Source organism: Leptosomus discolor, chromosome 9 (assembly GCF_034619465.1).
Source record: "Leptosomus discolor isolate bLepDis1 chromosome 9, bLepDis1.hap2, whole genome shotgun sequence".
Taxonomy (NCBI): Eukaryota; Metazoa; Chordata; class Aves; order Leptosomiformes; family Leptosomidae; genus Leptosomus; species Leptosomus discolor.
The window spans coordinates 45,348,179-45,371,819 of NC_141399.1; the positions used below are offsets into that span (position 1 = coordinate 45,348,179).

Here is a 23,641-nt window from a genome sequence, read left to right on the forward strand (position 1 = left end):
ATCTCTCAGATTTGTTTTTCACAAAGATAACCGTTTTCACAGAGCTGCTGTGAAAAGGCCTGCTGTAGCTGTTTGGTGTTTGTCATGGGAGAGAGCTGTCCTTGAAGCGTCACCCTCCAAAAAATGCAGAAGATTAGGTTTGTAACAAATCAGAACAAATACATTAAGCACTGTTGCAACTCTTAAGGAGTTACCAATTGGGAGGTTTAACTCTCTAGGTGTTTTGAAAATACTGCAAGTACTTCACCACCTTCTGCCACATCATTTTAGAAGGCACTTTATCAGCCATGTGTTAATAGGGCCCAGAAGAATGAAGTTATTAGAGCTGTGATAGGGAGCTAAGACTTCACATTTTTTAGAGAAGTGGGTGGAGGAAACAGTAAAAACCACTTAAAAGTGAGCATTTGCTCAAATTGCTACAAAAATACAGTGATTGCCACTAACACCTGCTGTTCAGTTTATGGACTCAGTTTGCTCAACTACAAGACATCATCCCAAAGGCAGGCTGCTTAGGAGTTTGTTAGTTTAAATCCGGTTTTTATGTCTCTAACACAAGTATCGTATCATTTGTATTTTTCCTCCACTACTAAAAAAAAGATCCATGAGTCATATCAACACTAGAAATGGTGTAAATTCAGCACAGGAAATAATACTTTCCATAGCTCCTGCATATTTATTAGGTGTCCTTCTTTTCGTTAGTTTGAATAACTTGCCAAATAATAATAATAATAAAAATGTTCTGTTTTCTCTTTTTAAGTTGTAAAGAAATGCAACTCTGGGAAAGTACAGTCTCTCTTTCTCCTTCCCCCTCCAGTAATACAGAGCCTCCTAGTCTTTTGGAGGAGATATTTGAATGGTTGACACAGACCACTACACATAAAGCAGCAAATTTGCTGTGCATGATGTGAATAATTACTGCATTATAGTTTTGGTTTTTAGGGCAACTGTTGACTTAAGCAAAATAAGCCTGCAGTCCAGCTGCAGATCCAAGTTTTCATAGGTTTTCTTGTGTTTCTCCCTCCAGTGCTGTCTCCCTTAACAGTGACCCTTTTCAGACTTTTCAAGGTACAAAACCTTTACCAAATCCTCGAGCTCAGTCCTGCACACTCTGCTTTCACACATTTGGCTGATCTGAGCTTCTCCCTCGCTAAATATTTTCCACTGGCCTGAAAACAAAAATACAAAGGAGACAGACGCTGACTTAGAAAAGGGCATAGGGAACTTTGAAGACATTTACAAGCACTCTCCAGACCAACTGATTCACAATGGTCAAACAGAGAATGCCCAATCCTCCCATGGAAAATATTCAAAGTATCTTACAATCACGTAACATATTCCATGCAAAAGAACTTTGTTAAAAATAATAAACAAGGACCAGAATATTATTCCTTTCTTTAATTAAGTAGTACTGTAAGTTGACCCGGTTTATTCAGCCATTTATGATGTTGGATACTCTGCTTTATGACAGTGTGATGTGAAAATTTAACTCTGATGGTAAACCAAAGGATTTAAAAGTTGGGAAGCAACAAGTCTAAGTGTTTAATGCACTATGGACTCTGCCTACCTGTGTGTAGTACAAACAGTGTTTGCTGGGTATTAACACTTCTATACATTTTTGATAATGTTAATAGAAATGCCCGCTGTCCTGGTAACTAGAAAACTATATTACAGATAACAATGATAAGCATATGGAAGGTTGACAGCAAAAAATTAGGAAACTTTTTATATAAAAAGGTGTCTGCTATTCACTAAACCTGTATTATCAAGAATATATTATTCCTGGGAAAAATATTTCCTTGCCTAGAGACCTCAGAAAAAATGACAACTTGTAATGCAAAAGAACCAGGAACTAAAAATGTCTATTCCTTAATTCAACTATCAAATTAAGTGTATCCCAAGCTGGATGCAATACAAAACAGAAATTGAATCAAGAGTGATAGAAGAATTATATGTCCTTTCAAAAGACAGATTTTAATAATGAAGATACTGTTAAGAACATAGAAAAGGCTTTTTTCAAATATAACATGTATGTAGGAGAACTACTTTAGTAATCTCTGAATTTTTTCCCTTCTACATGACTTTATAAAAAATTGGGGAAACTTGATCTGTTACTTCGATATATCCAAACTGTGCTGTTCTGCTGACATCAGTCATATTTCAGACTTATGCCAGTATGGGCAGAAAACAGCTTATCTTGTATTTTATCAAAATACAGGAGACTACGACAGCATGGACGGGAACTACTGTTGTATGTATACATATTTTAAATTGCTGTATTTTGATTATTTAAATGTAAACTTATAAAATATTGGAGCCATGTACTGGAGAAAAAATTAGTGCATCTGTTTGTGTTGTGTAGAAGAGAATGTTTTTCAAGGCTATGATTATACGGGGAATAGAAACCTGAAGAGGTCAGAATTTTACTTACTAGGGGTTGTCCTTGTTATCTGCTTGAAGTAAGGAAGTTCTTCAAATTCTCTCTTGGACACTTTTTCAACATAGAAGTGACGCAGAATCCCTTCAGCAAAGAAATGACAAGTGCATGTTACTGGAAATGCGCCTGTTGTTCTAAACCTGGGTCGCTGTCCTGCCTTTGTGTAGAATCACTGCCATGTCGAGTCACCTGGGGAGACAACCCTTACCAATTATGTGGATTGTCAGCCTGTTCTTTTTTATTGTTTGCCACCCCCCTGGTTTTTTGTAAATCCTTCTGTGGATTTATGATTGTGGAGAGTTTGTGAGGGGCGTGAGCTAATTCTTTTCCAACATAGCTGAACCATTCCTTAGTATGAGTAAATGTAAGGTTACGACAGAAGCCAAAATCCCAGTGTCTTGGAGAAGAACAGTATCATTTTGCAGTCAGATACCACTTTGCCTGTCATGAGCTAGCAGGCAACATCACTATCAAATCATCAACAAGGCTTCTGTGGCTTCTTGAACACACACGGTAGTTATTAACTGTCCGATCCTCTGTGACTTCTTTTCTGCTCACACTTTGTGCTTGGCTTTGTGCTTTAAAGTGCATTCTAGAGATGTAACATATCCAGGTAAAGGGCTGCACTATATGAGGGTTTCCTGCGAGGATCACATGCTTTTTGCTTAAAGAAGGTTAAGTAGATAGGATTTTTAGGAGGCTGGAGATAATTTTTATTATAGTAAAAGTTCAGTATTTGCAGAAGTGCTTGGGCTTCTGAATACTTTTCTGTTTGTTTTTTTTTTTTCTAATTCTACCAGTTAGTCTAGTAAAAGATATTGTTTCCATCCTTAACACATTTTTTGCCCATATTCTAGACCATCGTGGGTGTAGCATCACTACGGCAGACAGAGCAGACTGATTTCAATGGAAAGCTTTTTGGTCAGTCCTAAATAAGAACCTCCAGGCACTTGGTTCAAACTCTTTTCTCCGCAATAAATTACACAGGGTATTACATTGCATTTTGCTGTTGCTCACAACGAAGGGTAGGAGTTTGCAGAACTAGAACTTTGTGTGTCCTTAACGGTTTTTGTACAGCAAAACTGGAGTATGTTGGAAGTGGCTGTAATAGCGATAGCCTAAATAGCCAGAACAGGAGTCTCAAGATGCTTGGATTTGTAAATTGTCCTGGGATTTTAACGGAAGATGATATACACTGTTTAAAGAAAGAACTTGCTCAACTCACCTTTTCTAATTGTCCACACATGTATTTCTATTTGAGGTGGCTTTTCAGTCTCTACTGCAATTTTTCTGATGGTTTCTCCTTCCTCTGTGAAAACTGATTCATAGACGGGAAATGTCTCTTTCCCACAGAAGTAATCTTTGTTGTCAAAGGTTTGACTTGGCACTTCTGTTTAAAAAAAAAACACAACAAGACACATACTGCAGCTGTAATCAAGTCCCCCAGAACTTACTTGGCACCTATAGCCAAGCAGGTTTAATTTAAAAGTAGAACTTTCAATTGTATGGCCACTCAAATCCATCTCCAGCCAAGCCCCAGACATTAATAGTGTTCTATTCTGCTAGGTTCTGATGGCCTGCCTGTGGTGGCAAGACAGTATTCATGTTTATGATCCAGTTTCGTAAGGAAATAAGCTGCGTAAAACCATGTGGTCTGTGAGACTCCTCACAATTATTGAACCTGTCGTCCACTTTTCAAGCATATTTGAAATAATGGTAGAAGTCTCAGAGGTAATAAAATAACTACATGAAAACTGGTGGTTGGAAAGAGTGAAGAGAGACAAATTAATGCTTTGCTGAGGAAAAGGACTGGTAGAACCTACAAGGTTTGCATTTTGCTCGGCAGCAGCCAGCTAGCCAGTGCAAGCCTGGACTAGCCACAGTGCACATTATCTCTTGCCCACCTGGTAAAGTCGTAGAGCATATAAGTAGAAATTGTAATTATTCTGTTGGCAATTGGAAGCTGGACAAGAATGTAAGAGAGATGATGCAACTCAGAAACTCAGACTGCTGTTTGTGGAAAAAACCTAATAATTAATACAACTGCACACGTACAAGACAGGCTGCAGGAAGAGGGTCAGCTTGCTTAAAAATTGGCACACAGAATCTCAAATAAAAAGACAGTAACTTTCTTTTTGCTGTTAAATTTTCTATTGAAGCCTGTTAGCCAGGTTTTGCTGACTGTTTTCATCTCAAATGAGCTCAATAAAAGCTGTGGGTCTCTGATTCACAAGTATCCAAAGGGATCTAGGTGCACACCTCCTGCCTGCCTACGGCCACTGCATTGTGCTCTTTCCCATTAAGCAAGGCTAGCAAGAGAAATGGCAAGTGTGCCTTCTATGAAGGATTTCTATATACAACTGAACAACTCATTTCCTCAGAGCATTTCCACCCAATGCATCACCAAACATAGAAATGGGCCACCCAGATTAGAACAGCAGTTTAAAGGCACAGAAGGGAACTGGAAACTCCTTCACCCTTTCTATCCTATGCAACTTGGCTCGTCATTTGGCAGACCATCAGTTGATTCATATTAGCAGATTTTTCACTAGTTGTAGATATTTATTTTAGTAAGTAACTTTTACGTAAGTTTAATCAGTAGTGCAGCATAGAAACAATGTTAAAATTATGGTAAATTAGTATTTATTTTAAGTTACATAACTGACACCAATCAATTTTTAATTGGGGTTTTGAATCCTTCTGGTACATCTTAAAAAGCAGAAATGCTATTATCTCCATGCAAATTTCACAAACTAGAAAATTATTTGAAGGTTCTGTGGGCACTGCAGTGGGGGAAGGATGGGAGAGTCTTTTGACAGTAAAGAACTTTCTATGTACATTTCTGTAATATTCTCTTTGGAAATGAGTGTCAGGAAGTCATGCTAACAGTAGAGAGAAAGGCAATGACTGATCAGGGCGATGTGCCCCAGGCAGCAAATCCCCTCATTTGCAGAACAGCGATGAACAGCAGGGCTGGGGAGGCAGCTCGGCCTGTTTCATGTTGAGACCTCTGCACACACGTTAAAACAATGGGCACAGCTACTGCTCTTTTGATCAGATCTTATTGTGACCAGAAGGCTTGAGCCAAGCCCCTCAACATGCACAGCGAAAAGGTGGTCTGTGATCAACTTTGTTTTACCTGGACAGACTTTACAGCATTTTCCTTCTACTTTCTGAGGGTATTTGCAGGGATATTGTTCTGGACAATGAATTTTCTTACATTCTTGTTTGGTGATGTTGCAGGTGCACAACACACACTCTACGATTCCAAAGGCCCGGAGATTAGGATGCCAAGATTCACCGTGTGAGTACGTTTTGCCATTTGAAACACAAACTGCGAAAGAAGAGAAAAGAAAGAAAAAGTACAACTGGAAAACGTATGTTCACTGGCTACCTCTCTATGAATATTCAGTTGATTCATGCACATTTGTTTAAAGCAGTGTCTCTATATGTAATTTGTTAGTGTCTCTGGCCCATTTCTCTGCTTGTTAACTTTAACTTGGAGTTTTACTACGTAAAATGAGTCTGATCACCCTTTTCTGAGCAGTTTTGCCTTGAACCCAACTCTGCTGACACTGGTGTCCGTCACTCTTTTGAGGAGAACAGTGAAGGTGGCTGAGTCAAGTATTTGACAAGCGCCTCTCGAGTGCACGCATTTCAGTTGTGTACCATTAACCAGCCTATAAAACTACTCCTTCCCCTCCTAATCTCAGTCTACACACAGGGCACAGCCTGCTCTGGCTTCTGGAATTGAATCTGCAGATGACAGGATCATGACATTTGCTTCTGAGTCATCTGCACAACTTTTCTTACTGTTAGCTGAGCACGGCTTTCGCAGCGAGAGCCACGCTATCAGCAGGATGGATTAGTGCCACCTGGGCCTTTTATTGCTTTTTCATGAGAGTTCCTGCTACACAACACACAGAACAAAGCAAGGGAATGTTGCAAAACGAAGTTTAATGTCCTTTGTGGAAATAAATATGTATGTAGGTATATAGAGACATTTGGCTTTTGGAATCACAAGAAAACATTAACGTGAAAGGATGCATTATGGGACTGAAATTTCACTCCAATAGCATCTAAGCACCTCAGAATATTTATTCATTAGTGCCCTTGGGAGACAGAGAAGTACAGCTGACACAAGAAGAGTGGAAAAATCCATGCCTGGTGGAAGCCAGTTTGGGTCACCCAGCAGTTAATGGGAATTATATCACTTTACACTATGTTTGCATTTGTCCTATAAACCTTACTTCTTTCTTTTTAAATATTTTATAAACACAAAGAAAAATGCAAACTAATCCTAACAAGGTGAAAGAAAGGGCACTGCCTGATTTCTAAAAGCAGCTAAGTGAAGCTGGGATATGTTGTAAATATTTCCAATTCCTCTAATATGCCATCATTTTTATTAATGTTTTTATTTGTAAAATATGTTCCTATTTTGCCTGTAACTTTCAAAAGCAATTTAATTTTTATCTGTAATCTGAAATTTACATCTAACTGGTAACAGATGTGACCAACTGGCTTATGCTTTACTGAGTTACTGAGATTTATGGGGAGTGTTTTTTGCAATGTATTGTCTTTCATGGGGTTATGCTATCATTTGGTTTATAATTTGCTACTTTTTAACTCTTTCTTAAGATACGTTTTTATTTTAGAGGTAGGAAACAGTTTTGTTTCTCAAATAAAAGCAAATAAAATGTCATCTGTATACTAAGAACAGGGGGGAAAAATAGTAAATGAGAAAACTGGTAAGTACTCAGCTGCTCAGCAGGCTTCTTACATGCTTAAATACTATATTATTAGTTACATTCATGCTTATATGGATTTTTTTTTTTTCCAGATAGAGTTCTCCCGCTCCTTTATGGACATAAATATTTCATTATTTCTCCCTGACAGGTGAAGGGAGATGCATATTCTCTCTGTTTTAAGGGTTTGTTTAGCACAGAACAGTTCAATAATTACTCCAAGGTAGCGGACAAAGTCCCTAGTAGAAGCCAAAATATGGCAAATAACTTCTGGTTCCCTGATGCCCTGTTTATAGTGTTCTTCATCTTTAGAATGATAAATCTGTATCCATGCAACTGCACAGTTATTTGCACATCAGGAGAGTTGTGGGTTTATTTTTTAACCTGTTGAAATGCATCTCAAGGGGCATTTGCATTAATTAATAAAACACCTGTTAATTGCACAAGAACAAAAGAAAATACATGGTCAGCATTCCTGTTTCCATCATGGGGATCTCTCAGACGCTCTCCAGGCAGTGAGTGTCTGAAGTTGCGGCAGTTACTATATACTGCTTCCAGAAATTTGCTATTCGTCCGTACGCTCTTTATTTGCTGAAACAAATCAGTTAGAAATTGCTTTGATGATGTCTTCATGTGTGAATTACATGTCAAAGATATTGCACTGCATGGAGATTCCTGCTCCTATTTTCAGCATAAAACACTGGCATGATCTGAATGTTTTTTCATGCTTGTTCAGGTGGATAATAAAGATCCTATGGCCAACATTCCTTCTGTTAGTTAATACCTTAAAAGATTAGTTGGCCCTAATACAAGGGCTTTTAACTCTTTGTGGGTAGTTTCTAAGTGCATACGGACTGGTATTTGTGGATAGATGCTCTTCTGAACATGCATTTTTACAGCTATTTCTTTTATGGCTTCTTAGGCCTGTTGCTGCAGACCTTTGTTCACTGAGGTACACCCACTGTGGGAACTGAGCATCCCACCCTTTTTATTGTACAAAACCTGCTGTCCCGCTACCTGGAGAACTGGTATTTCCCCTCTCTTTTTGTCCTTCCTGTAATGCAACAGGAATACGGCTTAATCATGTCTGGATAAGGTTTGCCATATGGGCTCAAAGTTCTGCTGTCCCCATAACATAGTAAGTCCTACATTATAGTACCAGAAGGCACTAAAGGATTCTTAGAGTGAGATCCATTACCCTGGTTAACTTTGCTTCTTTATAGCTCAGGCATCCAGCACAGGCTAATGCCTGCTCTGCCTCTGGTATTAGTCATGGAGGAAGAAAAGCACCCTTGCATCCCACTGTCTCAGACAACTAGCTTAAGGAGGGGGAAGTCATGATACTATCTTTCTTGAGACTAAGTTGCTAAGCCGTGGAGGCAGAAAACCTCTTGATACTATGGCAAAGCTTTATTGTCTGAGATTTGTGGGGCAGTTTAAACATACACTGTTTTCAGCTAGTAAAGTTACAAAATAGGAGACAGTGTAAAGAAAATAATCACAAACAATTTCCTACTCTGCTGGACAAGTCACTGTATGAACAAGTTAGCAAATCTAAAGGCATCATCGTGTCCTTTGTGGCACAAAGCGCTCTCTTCCCTGGTAACTGCTGCAGAATTACGTAGCACAATCCCACCAAGTAATTCAGAGAGCAACACGAGAGTGTGACCTTTGCAGAGTGAAATGCGCTTTTGTATGCGTAGGCACAACTGATCTCAGTCAAGAGCTAATTCCATATCCTTAATAGCTTATTGCTTTTTGCCTCCCTGATTTGCACTGGGTCTCTTGACACCAGTGTGAATCTCCAAGCTTCTGCTGTATATTCTGAGAAGTCTTTTTGAGCTATAGGTGATTGATGCCTGACCCAGAGTAATGCTATAAGAAGTCTTTACCTCGTCCGTGCTTATGCTTGTTGTTGATGACGATTTGTACTATCGTTCCTGAAGCCTGCTGGGGATCTGGTAGGACTCCACGGTTGCTCCTGGCATTGGGAAATCGTGGAATGTTGACTACCTGCCTCGCAGAGCTGGGAGACAGGTCGTAGTGGGAGCGATGGTATGAATGTCTCTGTTTGGAGGCAGGAAGAGAGCAGGAAAGGACATGTCTCATTCCAATGAACGTGGGGAAAGAGGCAGTACTAGAAGCTTAACACAGGCAACAAGAGTGTTGCCACTATCATGAAACTTCATTAAATGTAATGAATGGCACCATACTAAATAAAGGCCATTCAGGTTTTGCAGATAGTTAACTGGTAATGAAGTCATCTCCACATACACCGTTGTAACTCATCTCACCAGGCTGTCTATGTCAGTGTAGGTGTCTTTATCTAAGTTGGTCATCTGAAGTCAATGGACAGAGAGGCAATTACAGAACCTGACCTGTTGTGGATCTCTACATCATGAGATGAATCACAACCCAGAAGTCCCTATTTTGCTCCATGTATTAAAGATGGTGTTCAGAGCTAGATATCTGCTTTACTGATGTCTACTCTACTTTAAGATTAGATGAGAAGGATTGTAAGCCTGTCTAGTTTTCCTCATCAAAACTGCTTTTTACAGGGCTCCAGTGGGAGAGCACATCCAGAATGACTGTGCAGCTTCTTGTCTGCTTGCAGCTTCAAACTTTCATGCAAGGCCAGGGTTAGCCTCCCACAGACTGAGACGGACCTTACTAGAATACCCTTAAGCCCAGAGGCAGCGAAGCCCCTAAAATAAATATATACATGTGTATACATCAACTGGGAAGTAAGTGGTTGCAGTTATGATTTACAGCTGATGCTTGCATGGCACATAAAACACTGTAGAATTTTATTCTTATAGAGCATAATGAAGACCAAATCCAGAGCCCGCAGGAGCTCGCAGGAGTTTATAATTCAGCATTATTCGTGAATTCAGGTTGAGTTTATTAAGGGGTTTGCAGAAGTGGAAGAAACCTATTTTGGGCTAGATTCACAGAACCCAGGATGAAGCCTTTTCTTTTTTTCCCCCCAGCGTACTGGCATCCACAGCACAGCAGGAAATTATGTCTTTAAATTGTAGGTCACACTTACGGCTTCCCTGTTGGCTGGCTGCCGGAAGATATCTCCGTCAGAATGTTCCCATGATAATTCTCCATCTCCTGTACAAGCAGCAGAGCAGTATCAGTTAGGGGAGTAATTGTGCAACCCCTTGGGAGATACTTAGGGGAGAAGTCTCATCCAGCTTTACAGCTGAATTTAGGGTGGAGGTTGCATCAGTGTGTAGAAGTGTCAGTCTGTAGTCTGACTTTATTGTACTAGATTCTGTACAGACCGAAAGGAAGATTGCTTCCCAAACATTACGCAAACTCAGATGAAGAGATACTACCAGACTTATATGGCTTAACAATATACTACGGGCAAGGTAATTTCCAGCATCCAATGTGATCTCAGGCAAAAGTGAGGAGACATGACTTAGCTTAGCTCACCGAGAAAGGCTTAATTGTGTGACCTTCCATCGACTGTGGGCTGAGGGAACCCACAAGCACAATTACTGTTGCTCAACTGACGTGTAACTCGACAGAGAATTGAATCCTGAATTACATTTTTGTAGTCAGCTCTGAAGTGCAGCCAATAATAAATAACATCACATTATACGTATCAAGAAAAAGTAAGCCATATTTTATCCTGCAAATTTCCTGTCCCCATATCTATATGGTTGGTTTTCCCCTCTTATTTATGCTTCATTTAATAAAAATTGCTAAGTCACGATTCACCCCCAGGTATGATTATGAACCAAGGAGGTGCTTTTATCTGTTTGTCGAAGATAGACTGTTGCACAAATAGAAGTGATGGCCATGCCCAGTGCCTGACTCACTAGACACAAACCAGCAACTCTTCCAGGAAGCCAGGCACATGCAATGAGTTATGGCAGGATGTGCAAGTTGGCCCACTAAGACTGGATCCCATCTAAGCTCGTAAGATCCTATACTTGCATGTAGACAGTATGACATGTTCAGCACTGTGTTTTTGAATCAGGCCAGTAAAAGTACTACAGAATAAGGCTCATAGCCCTAAGGACACTCATAACAAAGCAAGGACATTCTGACTTGTCTTTTAAAAGTGAAAAGGTTTTGCTAGAGCACTTGGCGATTTGTGCATGTGATGCACAAGTCATGAATGCTTTTGAGAATCAATGTGAGGGACTTGCGGAGCCAGGCTCTGGTTCCTCAGAGCCAAACATGTGATTCATAGAAAGGAAAGTTGGAAAGAGGAAGAAACCCTCGGTTTCTATTCAGGAGTAGTGTCCAGCTGTTTTCTTTGTAAAGACAACTTCATAAATACAAACATACCTAAGCATAAGCTATGGTCAAAATTATAGCAGGGAAAAATCAGTTCAGGCTAGAGAGAGAAAGTGGCTTTAAGAAGATTTTAGAGACGTATTTAGAGGTGTTCCTTGATAAGACAAGCCATGGAACTTGAACTGATATCTGATTCTTGGAAAACTTGTACAAGAACAGGAGAAATCATTTAGTGTAGAGCTGAGCTTGGAATTTATCCCAGCCTTGGAATTCAGATACAGGTACAGATAAGACTGCTTTGCTAATGGCTCAAAGCCTAGCTCTAGATGTGCCAAGGATTGCACTGGAATGCAGAGCAGCACCACCACACGAGGAGCCTTAATGTGTTTGTGTGTGCCTTAATTAATGGCACAGATTATGGGCTGGGATCCTCGAAGCAGGATAGCTGCTGCAGCAGGAGTAGCGTGTGATAGTGGCTTCAGAGAGCCATGGTGCCAACGCAGGTATGCCTCCAGTCCTGGCGCTAACTCACCCAGATTTAACTCAATCAGATCCATCCATCCACTACCTTAGTGCAAACCATGTATTAGCATTTTATCCTCTATGCAGCTTATGAGAACTTTCCCCTTACTTATGGGGAAGTTGGATCCTGACATAAATCAGCATCTGAATCATAGTGCTTGGAGCCCTCTCTATTCAGCAGCAGAGGAGTGAACAGGAAAATCAGCAAATTTTAATATATTATGTTAATATATTTGGCCATGCAGGGAGCAGAAACTGACTCACAGTTTCTTCCCCATGAGCTGTGCTAGATCTTGATGCAAACATTTTGTTTAGGTTTGCATTTCATAAGAATCACAGAGCGGAGATAAAACAGCTTATGCCATACTGAAATGGGCAAAGTTGATTACGAGATAAATGATCATTTTAACACTTTAAAATAAGAGTAATAGACAGTGGATTACATTAAAAAGCCTGCATCAGTGGAGATGCTGGGTTGTCTCTGCTGCATAATCCAGTTTAATCTCACCTCTCATATGGAAATTCTAATGAAGTTTCTCATTAGTGACTCTCTCTGGCTGAAGTGACTGGTTTCTCCAGCATAAGGCTAGTTTACAGCATAGCTATGTCTGATACTTTGTACTTTGAAAGTCAGTTTGATTTTTGTAACTGGAAAAGGTTGGTTTCAGATAACTATGAGGGAACAGATACCAGGAATCAAATGATTAGCAAGGATTTACTTTAATTAACTGTCAATGTATTACATTTAAAACCGTGTATCAATAAATTTCATGCTGGGAAGCCAGGACTATCACCTTGCCTGCTTGAGGACAGAAAGCTTTATACGCAGTTTGCCTGGCAAAATGTTTCTAGATTTGTAAAGATACTGTGGAGTAACATGGCAAAGCAGCAAAGACTGAGGAACAATCAATCTCCAAGCAAAGGAGTACTGCATAGAGATCCTCATCCTTGCTCTGACTGTGCTGATGTATTTATGCAGCACACAGCATCGCCCTGCCAACAGATCAGTTCCAGTCCTACCTGGTGCCACACTTAAGTTAATGGCCACTGCATCTCCACAGATTAAGTGGCTTGGACGGCTCGCTGCACAGACATGACCACACAGCTTCTATCCAGCAACTTGTTCCTTCAAAGCATGCTGTACTCTCTCTGCGTCATGCTGCATTATTAAGCACTTTTTGGCTCAGCCTCTTCACCGCTCAGAGCTTTTGGTCCAGCATGTGTACTCAGTAAACTCCATAGGACAGGGTCTGTGGGACTATGCTAGTTTGTGTTTCACAACTCTAGCACCATAGGCAAAACTATACAATCAACAATATAACAGCTCTGATTTTTACCATATAATAGTACTGAGTTCAAACAAGCAGAATCCCAAAAGGATATAGCTGCACAAAGGTGCAAGCAGGAGAGTTCTTCAAAGCAGCCTGGCATCACTGGTATCAACAGAGTGGCACTTCTGAAAACCACAAGTACCTTTAGGTGCTTGTCTGCATCTTTGAGAACTGGCCATAGGTGATTAGATACCCTAGAAATGGTGATTCAGATGCCACAATGCTAACAGTGAGATAAAATACATTTAGAAATTCTCAGACTTTTAGATGGGCTTTTGACAGACATTTAGGTTTAGACGTTCAGAAAGGCTGGGAAGGCCCCTAGAATCAAATTCCCTCTGTGTGCAAGATCTAAAATGCAATTGCTAGTACAATAGAACTCACCTGAGTATAGACTGACACCTAATTTAAACTGGAGTAATTTGCCTTACCCTCTGAACTGAAATTCTTATGTCTTGCATAACTTGAGCAGGTCTGGTAACCTGTCAGATAGAAGCTCCTCTTTTATTGCAAAGCTTTTCTACCCAGAGCAATGGCAGCTATTTCAATGCATCATTTGAAGCCTTGATTTACCTCATTATGGGGATGCAACTTTATCATGAGAGCATTCTCTCCTTGTTTCAGTTTAGGAAAACAAAGGTAGCAATGTTACCCTGCTGGAATTTGAGGTTTAATTTCCCAACATGCACTGGACTGTAAGTACATGGGAAACTTGCAGATAGTGTCCTGAGTGACAGTGCTGGTGCACAGACAGGGCTCTGACAAGGGAAAGAGTAAATTCCAAGCCTGTCCTTCTGCGGGTGTACTTGGACTTACCTCTGCAAACTGGACAGCAGGACTCTGGAACAGAAACTGGGAACGAGCAAGTTAATTTGGGACAAGTCTTCAACCCACAGTACACATTTCCTTCCTGCCAGTAAAACACAAGGAGAATTTAGAAGGAGTCATCGATTCTTCTGGTACCGTATATGCATTTTTTATGGGCATGCTTAAATCTAATATGTGTGTTTACATAAATGCCACCCTAGTATGCAAAGGCAGAATGTTAGACCAATGAAAAGTCTGAATAGCTTTTTAAAAATTTGTTGTTGAGCAGACAAGGAAAAAGGGGAGAGGTAAAAGTGTGTGGGGAGAAGAACTGCAATTATTGTAGGCTGAAAAATGTACCTGACGTTGTTGGTACTAAAATGATCCAGTGTAAATTCTCCCTCTGCTCTCCCTCTATTGTGTCTTACTATTGAACGGGAGGAACAGCATAGCAGTAACCAGTCATAAAGTCTGTTCAGTCCTTGGCCTGTTAAATTTGTAGTTAATGTAGAATATGATGAGGATTTCATCAGAGGAGGTCCAGAGTTGGCAATATTGATACTGAGGAGCTGGCTGGATTGAGAGGGATGTTTTGGTTCAGACACTGGCTCTGAAAGTCACTGGATGACTGCTCAAATATACTGGATTTGAACTGGTGACATCTCAGGAATGGCTCTGTGGCCCAGTGCCAGCTTACAGAGCTGTCCACTTCAGGCCTGTGCGGCGCTTTACTTATCAGCTCTGTCCAAATGAATTCAGTTTCAGTCAGTGGCTTAGTGCTGTATTTTCCAGTCAGGTTGAAGCGAAATATTCTATATAAGCCAAGTAGCAATATTTTACCTGCTGCCTCTGCACTGTAAGCTCACATACAGCAGATGCTTGACAGGGTAAGCTTTGTCCACTGTGTTTGAGTAAGAGGCAGCCTGGCATTTACCAAGTGCTGCAGACTGGCTCTGAGCACTCTTGTATTGCTTATACTTCAGTGTCATGTCTTGTAGAAAGGAGAAATGAAGCACAGGCAGAGCAGGGCTTTGTCAAATCATGGTACTTACTGAGCAGCTGCACTGGGCACATTGGTTTGCTTGCCTGTTTTGGAAAAGCCCCTCTGCCACAAACATTTCGCCATGATGGTAGGTGGTGCCATTGTATTCACAGGATTTCCCGGTGATTTTGCTGCTTACTGAGAAAAGGGAGTCTTCTGGAAGCAATGGGAAAGGAACACTTCATGCAAATGTTCTTGACGACTTGCAATATCACAAACACAAGGGAGGAAAAGCTTTCCTTCTCCCTCATTTCTCTTTATCATAAAAGGATAAGTTTTGTCAGGTTACAAAGTATAAGTGATATTTTCATGCTCCTATTTTGCTGAACTTTAAGAATTCATACTTCGAATTGACTGTCCCAGTCAATCTTAGGATGTGATCTGCAATGCCAGCACTGAGGGCCACGCCTCATGCTGCTGTGTTTTCTCTTCCTCTGTCTGCCGCAGCATTTAGTGTAAGGATCAATAGGTGCAGTTATGTGCCCACTTGTTATATTTACATGGCTTTTCATGCTTTAATGTAGAAGGCATTAGGTCCCATATACACACAGAAGCTCACTATCAATAGCACTGTTTTAGCATGGTTTCCCCCTTCTTAGTACTGGTGTCATTGTATTAATGATTTGTAGCCCACAGAAGACTTAAGTTGCAGGTTAGCAGGTTGTGCCATAGGGCACGTGTGTTTTCCACGCCATCCACAGGCACAAACCTTCCAGTAGAGGAGCAGCGATACTGCTGATGGAAGGAACTGTGTCGAGAGAAAACTACTATGCAAGTGTTTGTTCCTAGTGGCTTTCACAATTCATTGCTGCTGTTGTTTTCAAAAGGGGCAAAACTTGTCAAAGGCAGACTTCAAAAGCCATCCAAAAGCTGATTTTTCTCTGACATGCATTTTATTGTCAGTTGTGCAAATGAGTGAATTTTGTTTGCAGAACTCAGTGCATATGACAAAGTGCACAAGATGGTAGTGTCAATTCAACCCTGAAACCTCCTGTTTCAACTCAGTATCATATCAAGTTCTAGACCACATGGGTTAAATTTTCTTCTACCCATACCTTATGTTAAAACATCCCCTAGCTTGTTTAACTATCAGCAGTTGGCAAACTGTGCAAAGGGATTATACTTTACCTATGAAAGGTACGTCACTTGATACCTGTTGGGCAGTGACCTGGCACTATACATTTACATTCACATGAATTTAGCATCTCAGCATGGGAAGAGGCATTTCAAACAAGAGCTCTATGGAAGTAACAGTGGAGTGTTTGTTCTCTGGAGCCTGAATCACTGCATATTTCTAGGAATGCAGCTGAAATTTCATTCAGTGGGTTTGGGCTTTCATGTAAAAGAAACCTGACCTGAAAATTGAGGTTTTGCTGTACCCCCTTTCATTATCTATCAGATAAACCTGGGGAGATATTTTTGTGAAACTGTGCCACCACAGAATGCACGTTTTTCATCTGGGAGCTCAAGTGAAAGAGCAGTTTTCTGCTGGCATGCACGGGCATTAAACACTGACATTTAGCATATACACTGACATAAAAGCATATATTTAGTTACACTGGTCCATCAAATATTAATAATATTTTGAATGGTAAATGTCAAATCTGTCTGTGGAACATACACATATTTGAGAGTCTAGCAGGTCAGCAAAGAACATTCTGCAGGAGAACGGCAGGAGAAGTTAGCCATTTAGGGTTCCTTGCCTGCCATTTTATTTCTCTTCAAGAGACAGACATGGTATTTGCACTTCCTCCTCTGAAGCACCAAATACATCATTATTTCAGTGCAATCAAGGGTGTCTAATGATACCTTTCCAAAATCTTATAAGTAGTACAGGGCTTTGACAACACCTGTGCTTGGCATAGAAATTCAGTGCTTTTGGCACTTTCTGTATGGTTTGCTGGTAATACACATTCTGGAATGGCAAGATACATGCTCTAATTAACAACATCCCTTGGAAGTCATCAGCAGAAGATTCAAGTGACAAAGTCAGCTACTGTCACATCAGGCACAAATATTGGAAAACATGAATAAAGAGGCACTTCTCAGGACTGTGCTACCTCCTGAAACTTATGTCAACCATAGTTGCTCGAGCTTTCCAAGAGCCATCTCCTGGAAAGTGAGAAGAGAGATTGCCCAACCCATAGTTATCCCCTTGCCCTTCGGCAACTGGAAGAGCAGTAGAACTGGAAATAAATGAAAATGAAAGGAGAATACAGATGGTTCTTGTCTGGATATGAGGCCCTGTTCATGCAGCCTCTGCTTCCACTCTGCCCATGTGGGATGCCTGTCCAAAACCAGTGTTTGGCTTGTGGTCTGACATTTGCAAAGACCAATACTTGAATGACTCACCATGACTCTTCAGAGTATTGCATGAAGAGAGTAAATTTTACTGCAGATTTACCTTGCTCAGACATTGCTCATATCACTATGAAATCACCAAATGCTTTTTAACTGTGGCTTCTAAATAAGGGAAGGAAGATGGTGAAATTTTTGTTGCTTGGAAAATAACAGTGGAGAGTTGCAGTAGGTAATTGTTTTCATCTGTATTTCTTTTAAGTTGATCATAGAAGTTAGGCCTGTAACAGCTAAATCATAACATGCAGCTCAAAACACATGTACATCTGACTATCTTTGGAATATGGGATGAAATTCTACTGCTATTTTGAAGTCTTATGTAATGAAATAATTATAAGAAAAGTCAGTTTCAATTACAGGGAATAAGATCATGGTTTAGGTCCTATACTGCACATACCTGTACATATGATTATCTTTTAGCACATTAAGCAAATGGGGCTATTTGGTTGCATAAAGTAAGGCTTAGAAGAAGTTTTCAGATCAAGACCACACTACTGTTTTTGCAAAAAAAATATATACAGTTCTATATCAGAGACAGCATATTGGAGAGCACAACTGATCCTCTCCAAACACAGCGTCTGTCTAAAACTGCAAGGAAGCTTTGTTTATATTGCATGTCTAAATATAACTTGTCTGGTGCAGTTTCTCTCTGTCTTTGCTAGTGTGTGACTGACTTTGTACAACTAGGACTTACCTTGGTTTCTTTTCTAGTGCTCTTTAAATCATGGCTAATTAGAGGAGTTCAGGCTCCCTCATGATACCATATTCTCCCATAGAATGTGAAATTAGAATCATTGTGGATTGTTTTAATAAGTGCCAGGTTTGAACTTTGAAAAATCTTGGCATTAATATTGATATCAGCATGCATTATTCTGTGCCTTAGTTAAGATATGTTAGAATTAGGTTAATTAACTACAAATATACTGCATTGCTCAAAGCTCCATTTGTAAACCTTGCTTCCTAATCAAGATTGTTCCCGAAGCTTTATCTGGCATTTTAATGGTGCTGACGAACGTTGCTTTAATTAGCTGCCTCTGTAAAGTCCCAGGCAAACCATCTGTGTGAATCCTTTTAATTAACTGGGTTCAATCTGAGCTTTTCTTTCTGGCGTTCACAGCATGTCAGTGGAAGCAATATAAACATACAGGGTAAAGATGTTATAGCATCAATCGAAAAGGAAGTATCTTTGTTTCTGCGGTTGGCATTTATTCTCTAAGGGCTCAGAATTCAGTATAGAAGTTGACAGGCCATGCTTACCTTTGCCTGCCATTTTAGTGCAATCAAGGTAAAACCATGAGTTAGCAGTATGGATAGCACTGATTTATCACCATGAGCATAGGTAATGGCAGGGGGCTGAGATGTGCAACCTGGGCTTCACGTGACTTGACAGGGATTTGAACTTATCCTGTAAGTAGCTTTAAAGGTTGAACCTGGCTGAAGAAATCTTTCAGGTTTTACAAACAGACAACAGAATACAACTGTATCAAAAATGGATTGACTTCGAAACAATTCTTTTTTTCAGAACAATTGACCATGGTAGCTATGCTTGAATCCTTATATCCAAGTATTCCTCTCTTCCAAACATGGGATTCTGTCCAGCTTCTGCTGTCTACCTAGGCTGGTTTTCACTGGCATACCATACACACAAGGTAAATCCTGGCCTCAGTGAAACCAATAGAAAGGTTTCCTTCAGGATTCAGCCTCGGTGCTTGCTTGAATGCTGCTTTTTATGGTTATGTTTCCGTCAGATGCTTGTACTAGGAGGAACTGTTGATCTATGCAAACAAGATTTGTATCAATTCAGATCTGTAGTACAGCCTGATGTAAAAATTCACTATGAATTAGAACTACATATAGTTATAGTTCAGGGAGTGTGAAGAAACAGATGGCAAAAAGTTTGCCATGAAGGGATGGTAACTTGGTGTAAAGTGCAGCACTAAAGCTTTCCTGATAGTCTGACGAATCAGAGTTAGATATTAATTTCATAAACCACAGACATTCTATGGAAATTGTCTGGTTCAGTGAAAGCTACTCCAATCACAGATTTGTCATGGAAACCTGTCTGGGTTCCCTATGGTCTGCCCATGACTTGAGGTTTCCAAGGGACAAGGTTTGAGGGCAGCCATTCCGTGTACACAGACCAGGGCCTTCTGGCTTCTGGAGCTTTCCAGTCTCCCGGGAGAAACAGATGCTGTGTCACATGGATCACAGTTAGTTTTGGAAACACCATCTTCTAGCTTTTTCTGTTTACAACTATTCCTTCCTGGATTGTTACAAAAGCTTGGTCCTGAGATGCTTTACCCTTACTTGGATATGGAGCTGAAGAGCATCAGTTATCTGTAACTCATCCCTTGAATAGCTTAGACAAATTCCACAGGTGGTTCCTGGTGTTTGAAACAGTGGTAACTTTGGTAGAAGTGTTTATGTGCAGAGAGTGAAAAGGAGTAACTGGCTATGAACAAACTAGCCTTTGGGGAAATGTAACTGTAGGTGATCTACTTGAGGAAGGGCTTTAGGATCCAGGCCTTACTACAGTCAATTAAGTTTTCAACTTGGATCCTTCTGGATAAAGTCAGGAGGTACAGGCACAATTGCTAACAAACAATTTTAGGACAACAAACAAACTGGCAGCTCAGAATCAGTGCAGTCATGGCATAATAATCTGTAAAGTATTTATGAGGTGACATTTGACCTTCAAGACAAGAAAATCAGTTGCTTTTGGGTGGTCTTTGCCATTGCGGACAATAAGACCAAACATCTTGGCTTTCTGAAAGTCGTTGTGCCAGGTTCTACTCATCTGCAACCAGTGATAGGTTGAGGTGGTAACTGAGCGTGCTCCCAAAATAGAGGTTGTACAGATTAGGCAAGGAAGGTGTGTAGGCAAAGCTCAAGCTGCTGCATACCTCTCTGCAGGGTCTGTTAGGACCCTGCACAGCACCTCAGTAAGGGTCTGTGGGTTTTTATTGCATCTCTATGAGGTACTTTCTTGTACAATATTCTGGCCATTCTTGTTAGTACTGTACTTAACACTCTCACTATTGCTTATTTTAGTATCAGAACATCTGGCAAAGATCATTTTTTTAAAATCCTACAGACTCTTGGCTTGCTGACTTAGAAACTATTTTTAAACTGCAACATTCAGAATCACCTAGTGTCATTTACTGAAAAAGATAGGGTTTTAACATCAAGCAGAAACGCTAGGCGCTCAGGCTGGCTTGGTTTTTGCAGTTTGTCTGTTTTATTAACCACCCTTATAAAAACAATCAAGTGCTAAACAATATGAAATTAATCATGAGGTCTAATGCCTTAAGAAACCTTACTGGGAACTGTTCTGCTGATAGTCTCTCTGGTCTTTCGTAAGTAGACAGATGATAGATTATGAATTTGAATCCAGAGAGGATTTTATGAAACATGTTTTCTGAATCAACACGGAGCATAAGCATGTACAGACCAAGAGACTGAGGATTTGTGTTGGAACCCTATTCACTAGACAAGCAATTGAATTCTGTTATAACTCTGGGACAACTGTGTGCATTGACATCCCTCCTGCATATTCACTTGTATTCCTGGTGAGTTTTGCTACTTACTGAACATAATTGGGAGAGTCAGTTTAGTTGCAACAGGTACTTCAAAGCTCTCTAGGCTGTATCCTGGTGCAGGAAGCGGTCTTTGGACACCGGCTAACTGGTCACCTCACATGCCGCTTCTGTACAGAAATCAGGTCACCCCAAGTTGTAACATAACATCATGTGAGGCCATACCACTTGCCTTGACATTTAAGATTGGCATGAGAATTGCAGGTTAACTATTCAGAAGCAACACATAAAGAGCAATTATGAAGGTCAAAATAAAATGCAATTCTTGGAAACATGGAGACCATGAGCATTTCTAATGCCAAAGGGGAACGTGACTAGACTATCAGAGTACTCCTCCCTGTTTTGCTTATTGAAAATTTTATGAAACCTGAATCAGCTTAGGTATGCACACTGTCCAACACAAGTGGGCAGCACTTTCATGAGCTGACATCTGTTTTTGGAAAACTGTTTGCTTAGGTAGGAGTTGCACATACCCCTAGGTCTCCTTGTTAAAAAAATATTGTTAATTCTCCACCTTCGTGGAGACCAGGTCTTTTCCCTACAAGCAAAATCATTCTCTAGGGTAACATACACATAAGTCAGTAGACAGATACAGGGATAATTCTTGCTTATTGAGTCTTTTTACTGGTGTTTTTCATAGCAATGTTAAAGGCTAACACAACAGGCTTAAGGTTCCACTGTAAAGGATTAATTCTAGGAGACCCCAAAATACTAACTGAAGTAGTCTGGAATAACAGTAATGGGAGAACTTACTAATGTGCAGAAAATTACGTTTCTGGATAAAAACCTGCAGGTGGAGTTGCAATTTATAAAGTAGGTTGAAAAAAAATTCAGGCGGCAATGTAGAACAAAATGCTAACTTGCACTGACTGCAGTTCATGCGAGGAGCTGGAAGCATGAAATGCTGAGAGGAGAGAGTTGCAGATAAGATGTTGTAAGCTTTCTTTACGTTATGCACCTTTTTACCTCTCTAGCTTTCTTCAACTGCTCCCAGAATGCAGGTTGCAGTTGCCAAAGGCAAACCACAATGTAAAAAATGCTGTGTTTCCCTCCACCACTGAAATGCAGCTTCAACATGGAACAGGCTGTCACCCACAGGAGTTGTGCATCTGTCTTAGAATGGAATTCACTTTGTGTTTGTGTATAGGATGAGACTTCCCCAAATTAGCTAGCCTGACTACTATCATTCATAACAATAGCTCTATCCCGAGCCAGACACATGCAGAGTAGGAACTGTGCCTCCCACTCCAACTTTCAGCTTTTATCTGAAAGCAGAGCTGGGACTGGCAGCAGTAAAAACAGTTCTTGTCGTTTTTTTGCCAAACACCCATGACAATGGGCTGGCTTGTGGATCTTTTTTTTTTTTTTTTTTTAATTCCTAGTGCAGAATCTTCAAAACTTCAAGAGTAACAATATACGCTAAGGTCCCACCTTGCATGTGGTGAAGAGCATCTTTTACACCACAGTATAGATTAGTCCATTTCTTTCAAGTGGGTCCCCGCGAGGCCAGGGAATGACTTCTACTGAAGTACTCCTCCGTGAGTAACCCTGGAGACTAGGACTCTTAAGTAAACAAGGTGTAACATTTTAATTTAAATTTTGGGGCAGCAATATTGAAGATTAATTCAAAGCACATGAGCTGTGCTTTGGTTCAAAACATTTCCCTTCAGCATGTAATGCTTTTGCACCTCGTGCAGGAGAAACTAAACTAAAAGGAAGGTCCTGACAAATGGTGTGTTTTGATCTCGACGGTGTAGGCTAGTAACACTTTGTGCCACTGGTATATGGGGAAAGCAACAGCAAGTGATATATATTAGTATCCCATTGGATGGCAGTGGGTTTGGACTCTCCTTTGTAGTTGAGCATGGGGTTTTTTGCCTACTAACTCGTATTATTTATCTTTCTGTGTCCTCAAGGACATGTGTACAACACTTGCGAATCTGAAGCTCCTTTGCAGCTCGTACTGGCTGCAAGGTACAGACTTCAGTTCGGCATCTTACTGAAGCAGGCCCAGAGTGAGCGACTGCAATTTACTCTTATAGTTGCTTTTGACTGCACAGCCAGTTGGAACACGTTTGAATCCTCTGTCACCCTGATGTACAGGAGAGAAACACAACGCGAGTAAATCTAATCACTTTGAAGTTTGCTTTGCAAGGGGACCTGGGCTAAACTCCTCCCTCCAGCTTTAAAATGTTATGTGCCTCTTCCTGTGGCTGGAACAGCCATTTTGACAGCTAGATAAGCATGTATAGATGTGAGCAGCCATGGAGCTGCTCTGATGAACAATATCTGAACCAGCCTCCTTTCACCTCAGGAATCAGAGCTCTGGAAACATGGTAATGAGTCCTTTGACCCCTGCTGCCAAAGCTCTTTCCAGTCCTAGGAAAATCTAAGTGCTAGTAACATTCAAAGTAAAAGATAAAGAAGCCTGCCTTCAGGCAGAAATCCTCTATGTTAGGCTCTTCCCCCTACTACATATAAGCCAATGGAATATGGTTATTATATATAAGAAACAGCTATTCAGTATGAGACACGTATTTGGAATGGAG

The 23,641-nt window shown here is 40.5% G+C and overlaps 1 protein-coding gene across 3 annotated transcripts in view; it reads right to left on the minus strand.

Annotated features, from left to right (window-relative positions):
- Positions 1–1,035: 1,035 nt before the first annotated feature.
- Positions 1,036–23,641, minus strand: part of CHRDL1 (chordin like 1) — a 38,462-nt gene continuing 15,856 nt past the window's right edge. Inside the window, exons 4-12 of one of the 3 annotated variants that reach the window (XM_009961285.2) lie at positions 15,149–15,291; positions 14,106–14,199; positions 10,229–10,296; positions 9,072–9,246; positions 5,564–5,768; positions 4,912–4,916; positions 3,660–3,824; positions 2,429–2,518; positions 1,036–1,166 (exon numbers count right to left, since the gene is read on the minus strand). In XM_009961285.2, coding sequence (XP_009959587.2) covers positions 1,036–1,166; positions 2,429–2,518; positions 3,660–3,824; positions 4,912–4,916; positions 5,564–5,768; positions 9,072–9,246; positions 10,229–10,296; positions 14,106–14,199; positions 15,149–15,291 — 1,076 coding nt within the window. Of the gene's footprint in view, positions 1,167–2,428; positions 2,519–3,659; positions 3,825–4,911; positions 4,917–5,563; positions 5,769–9,071; positions 9,247–10,228; positions 10,297–14,105; positions 14,200–15,148; positions 15,295–23,641 lie in introns of all 3 variants that reach the window. The other 2 variants (XM_086470215.1, XM_009961286.2) reach the window with 2 other exon arrangements.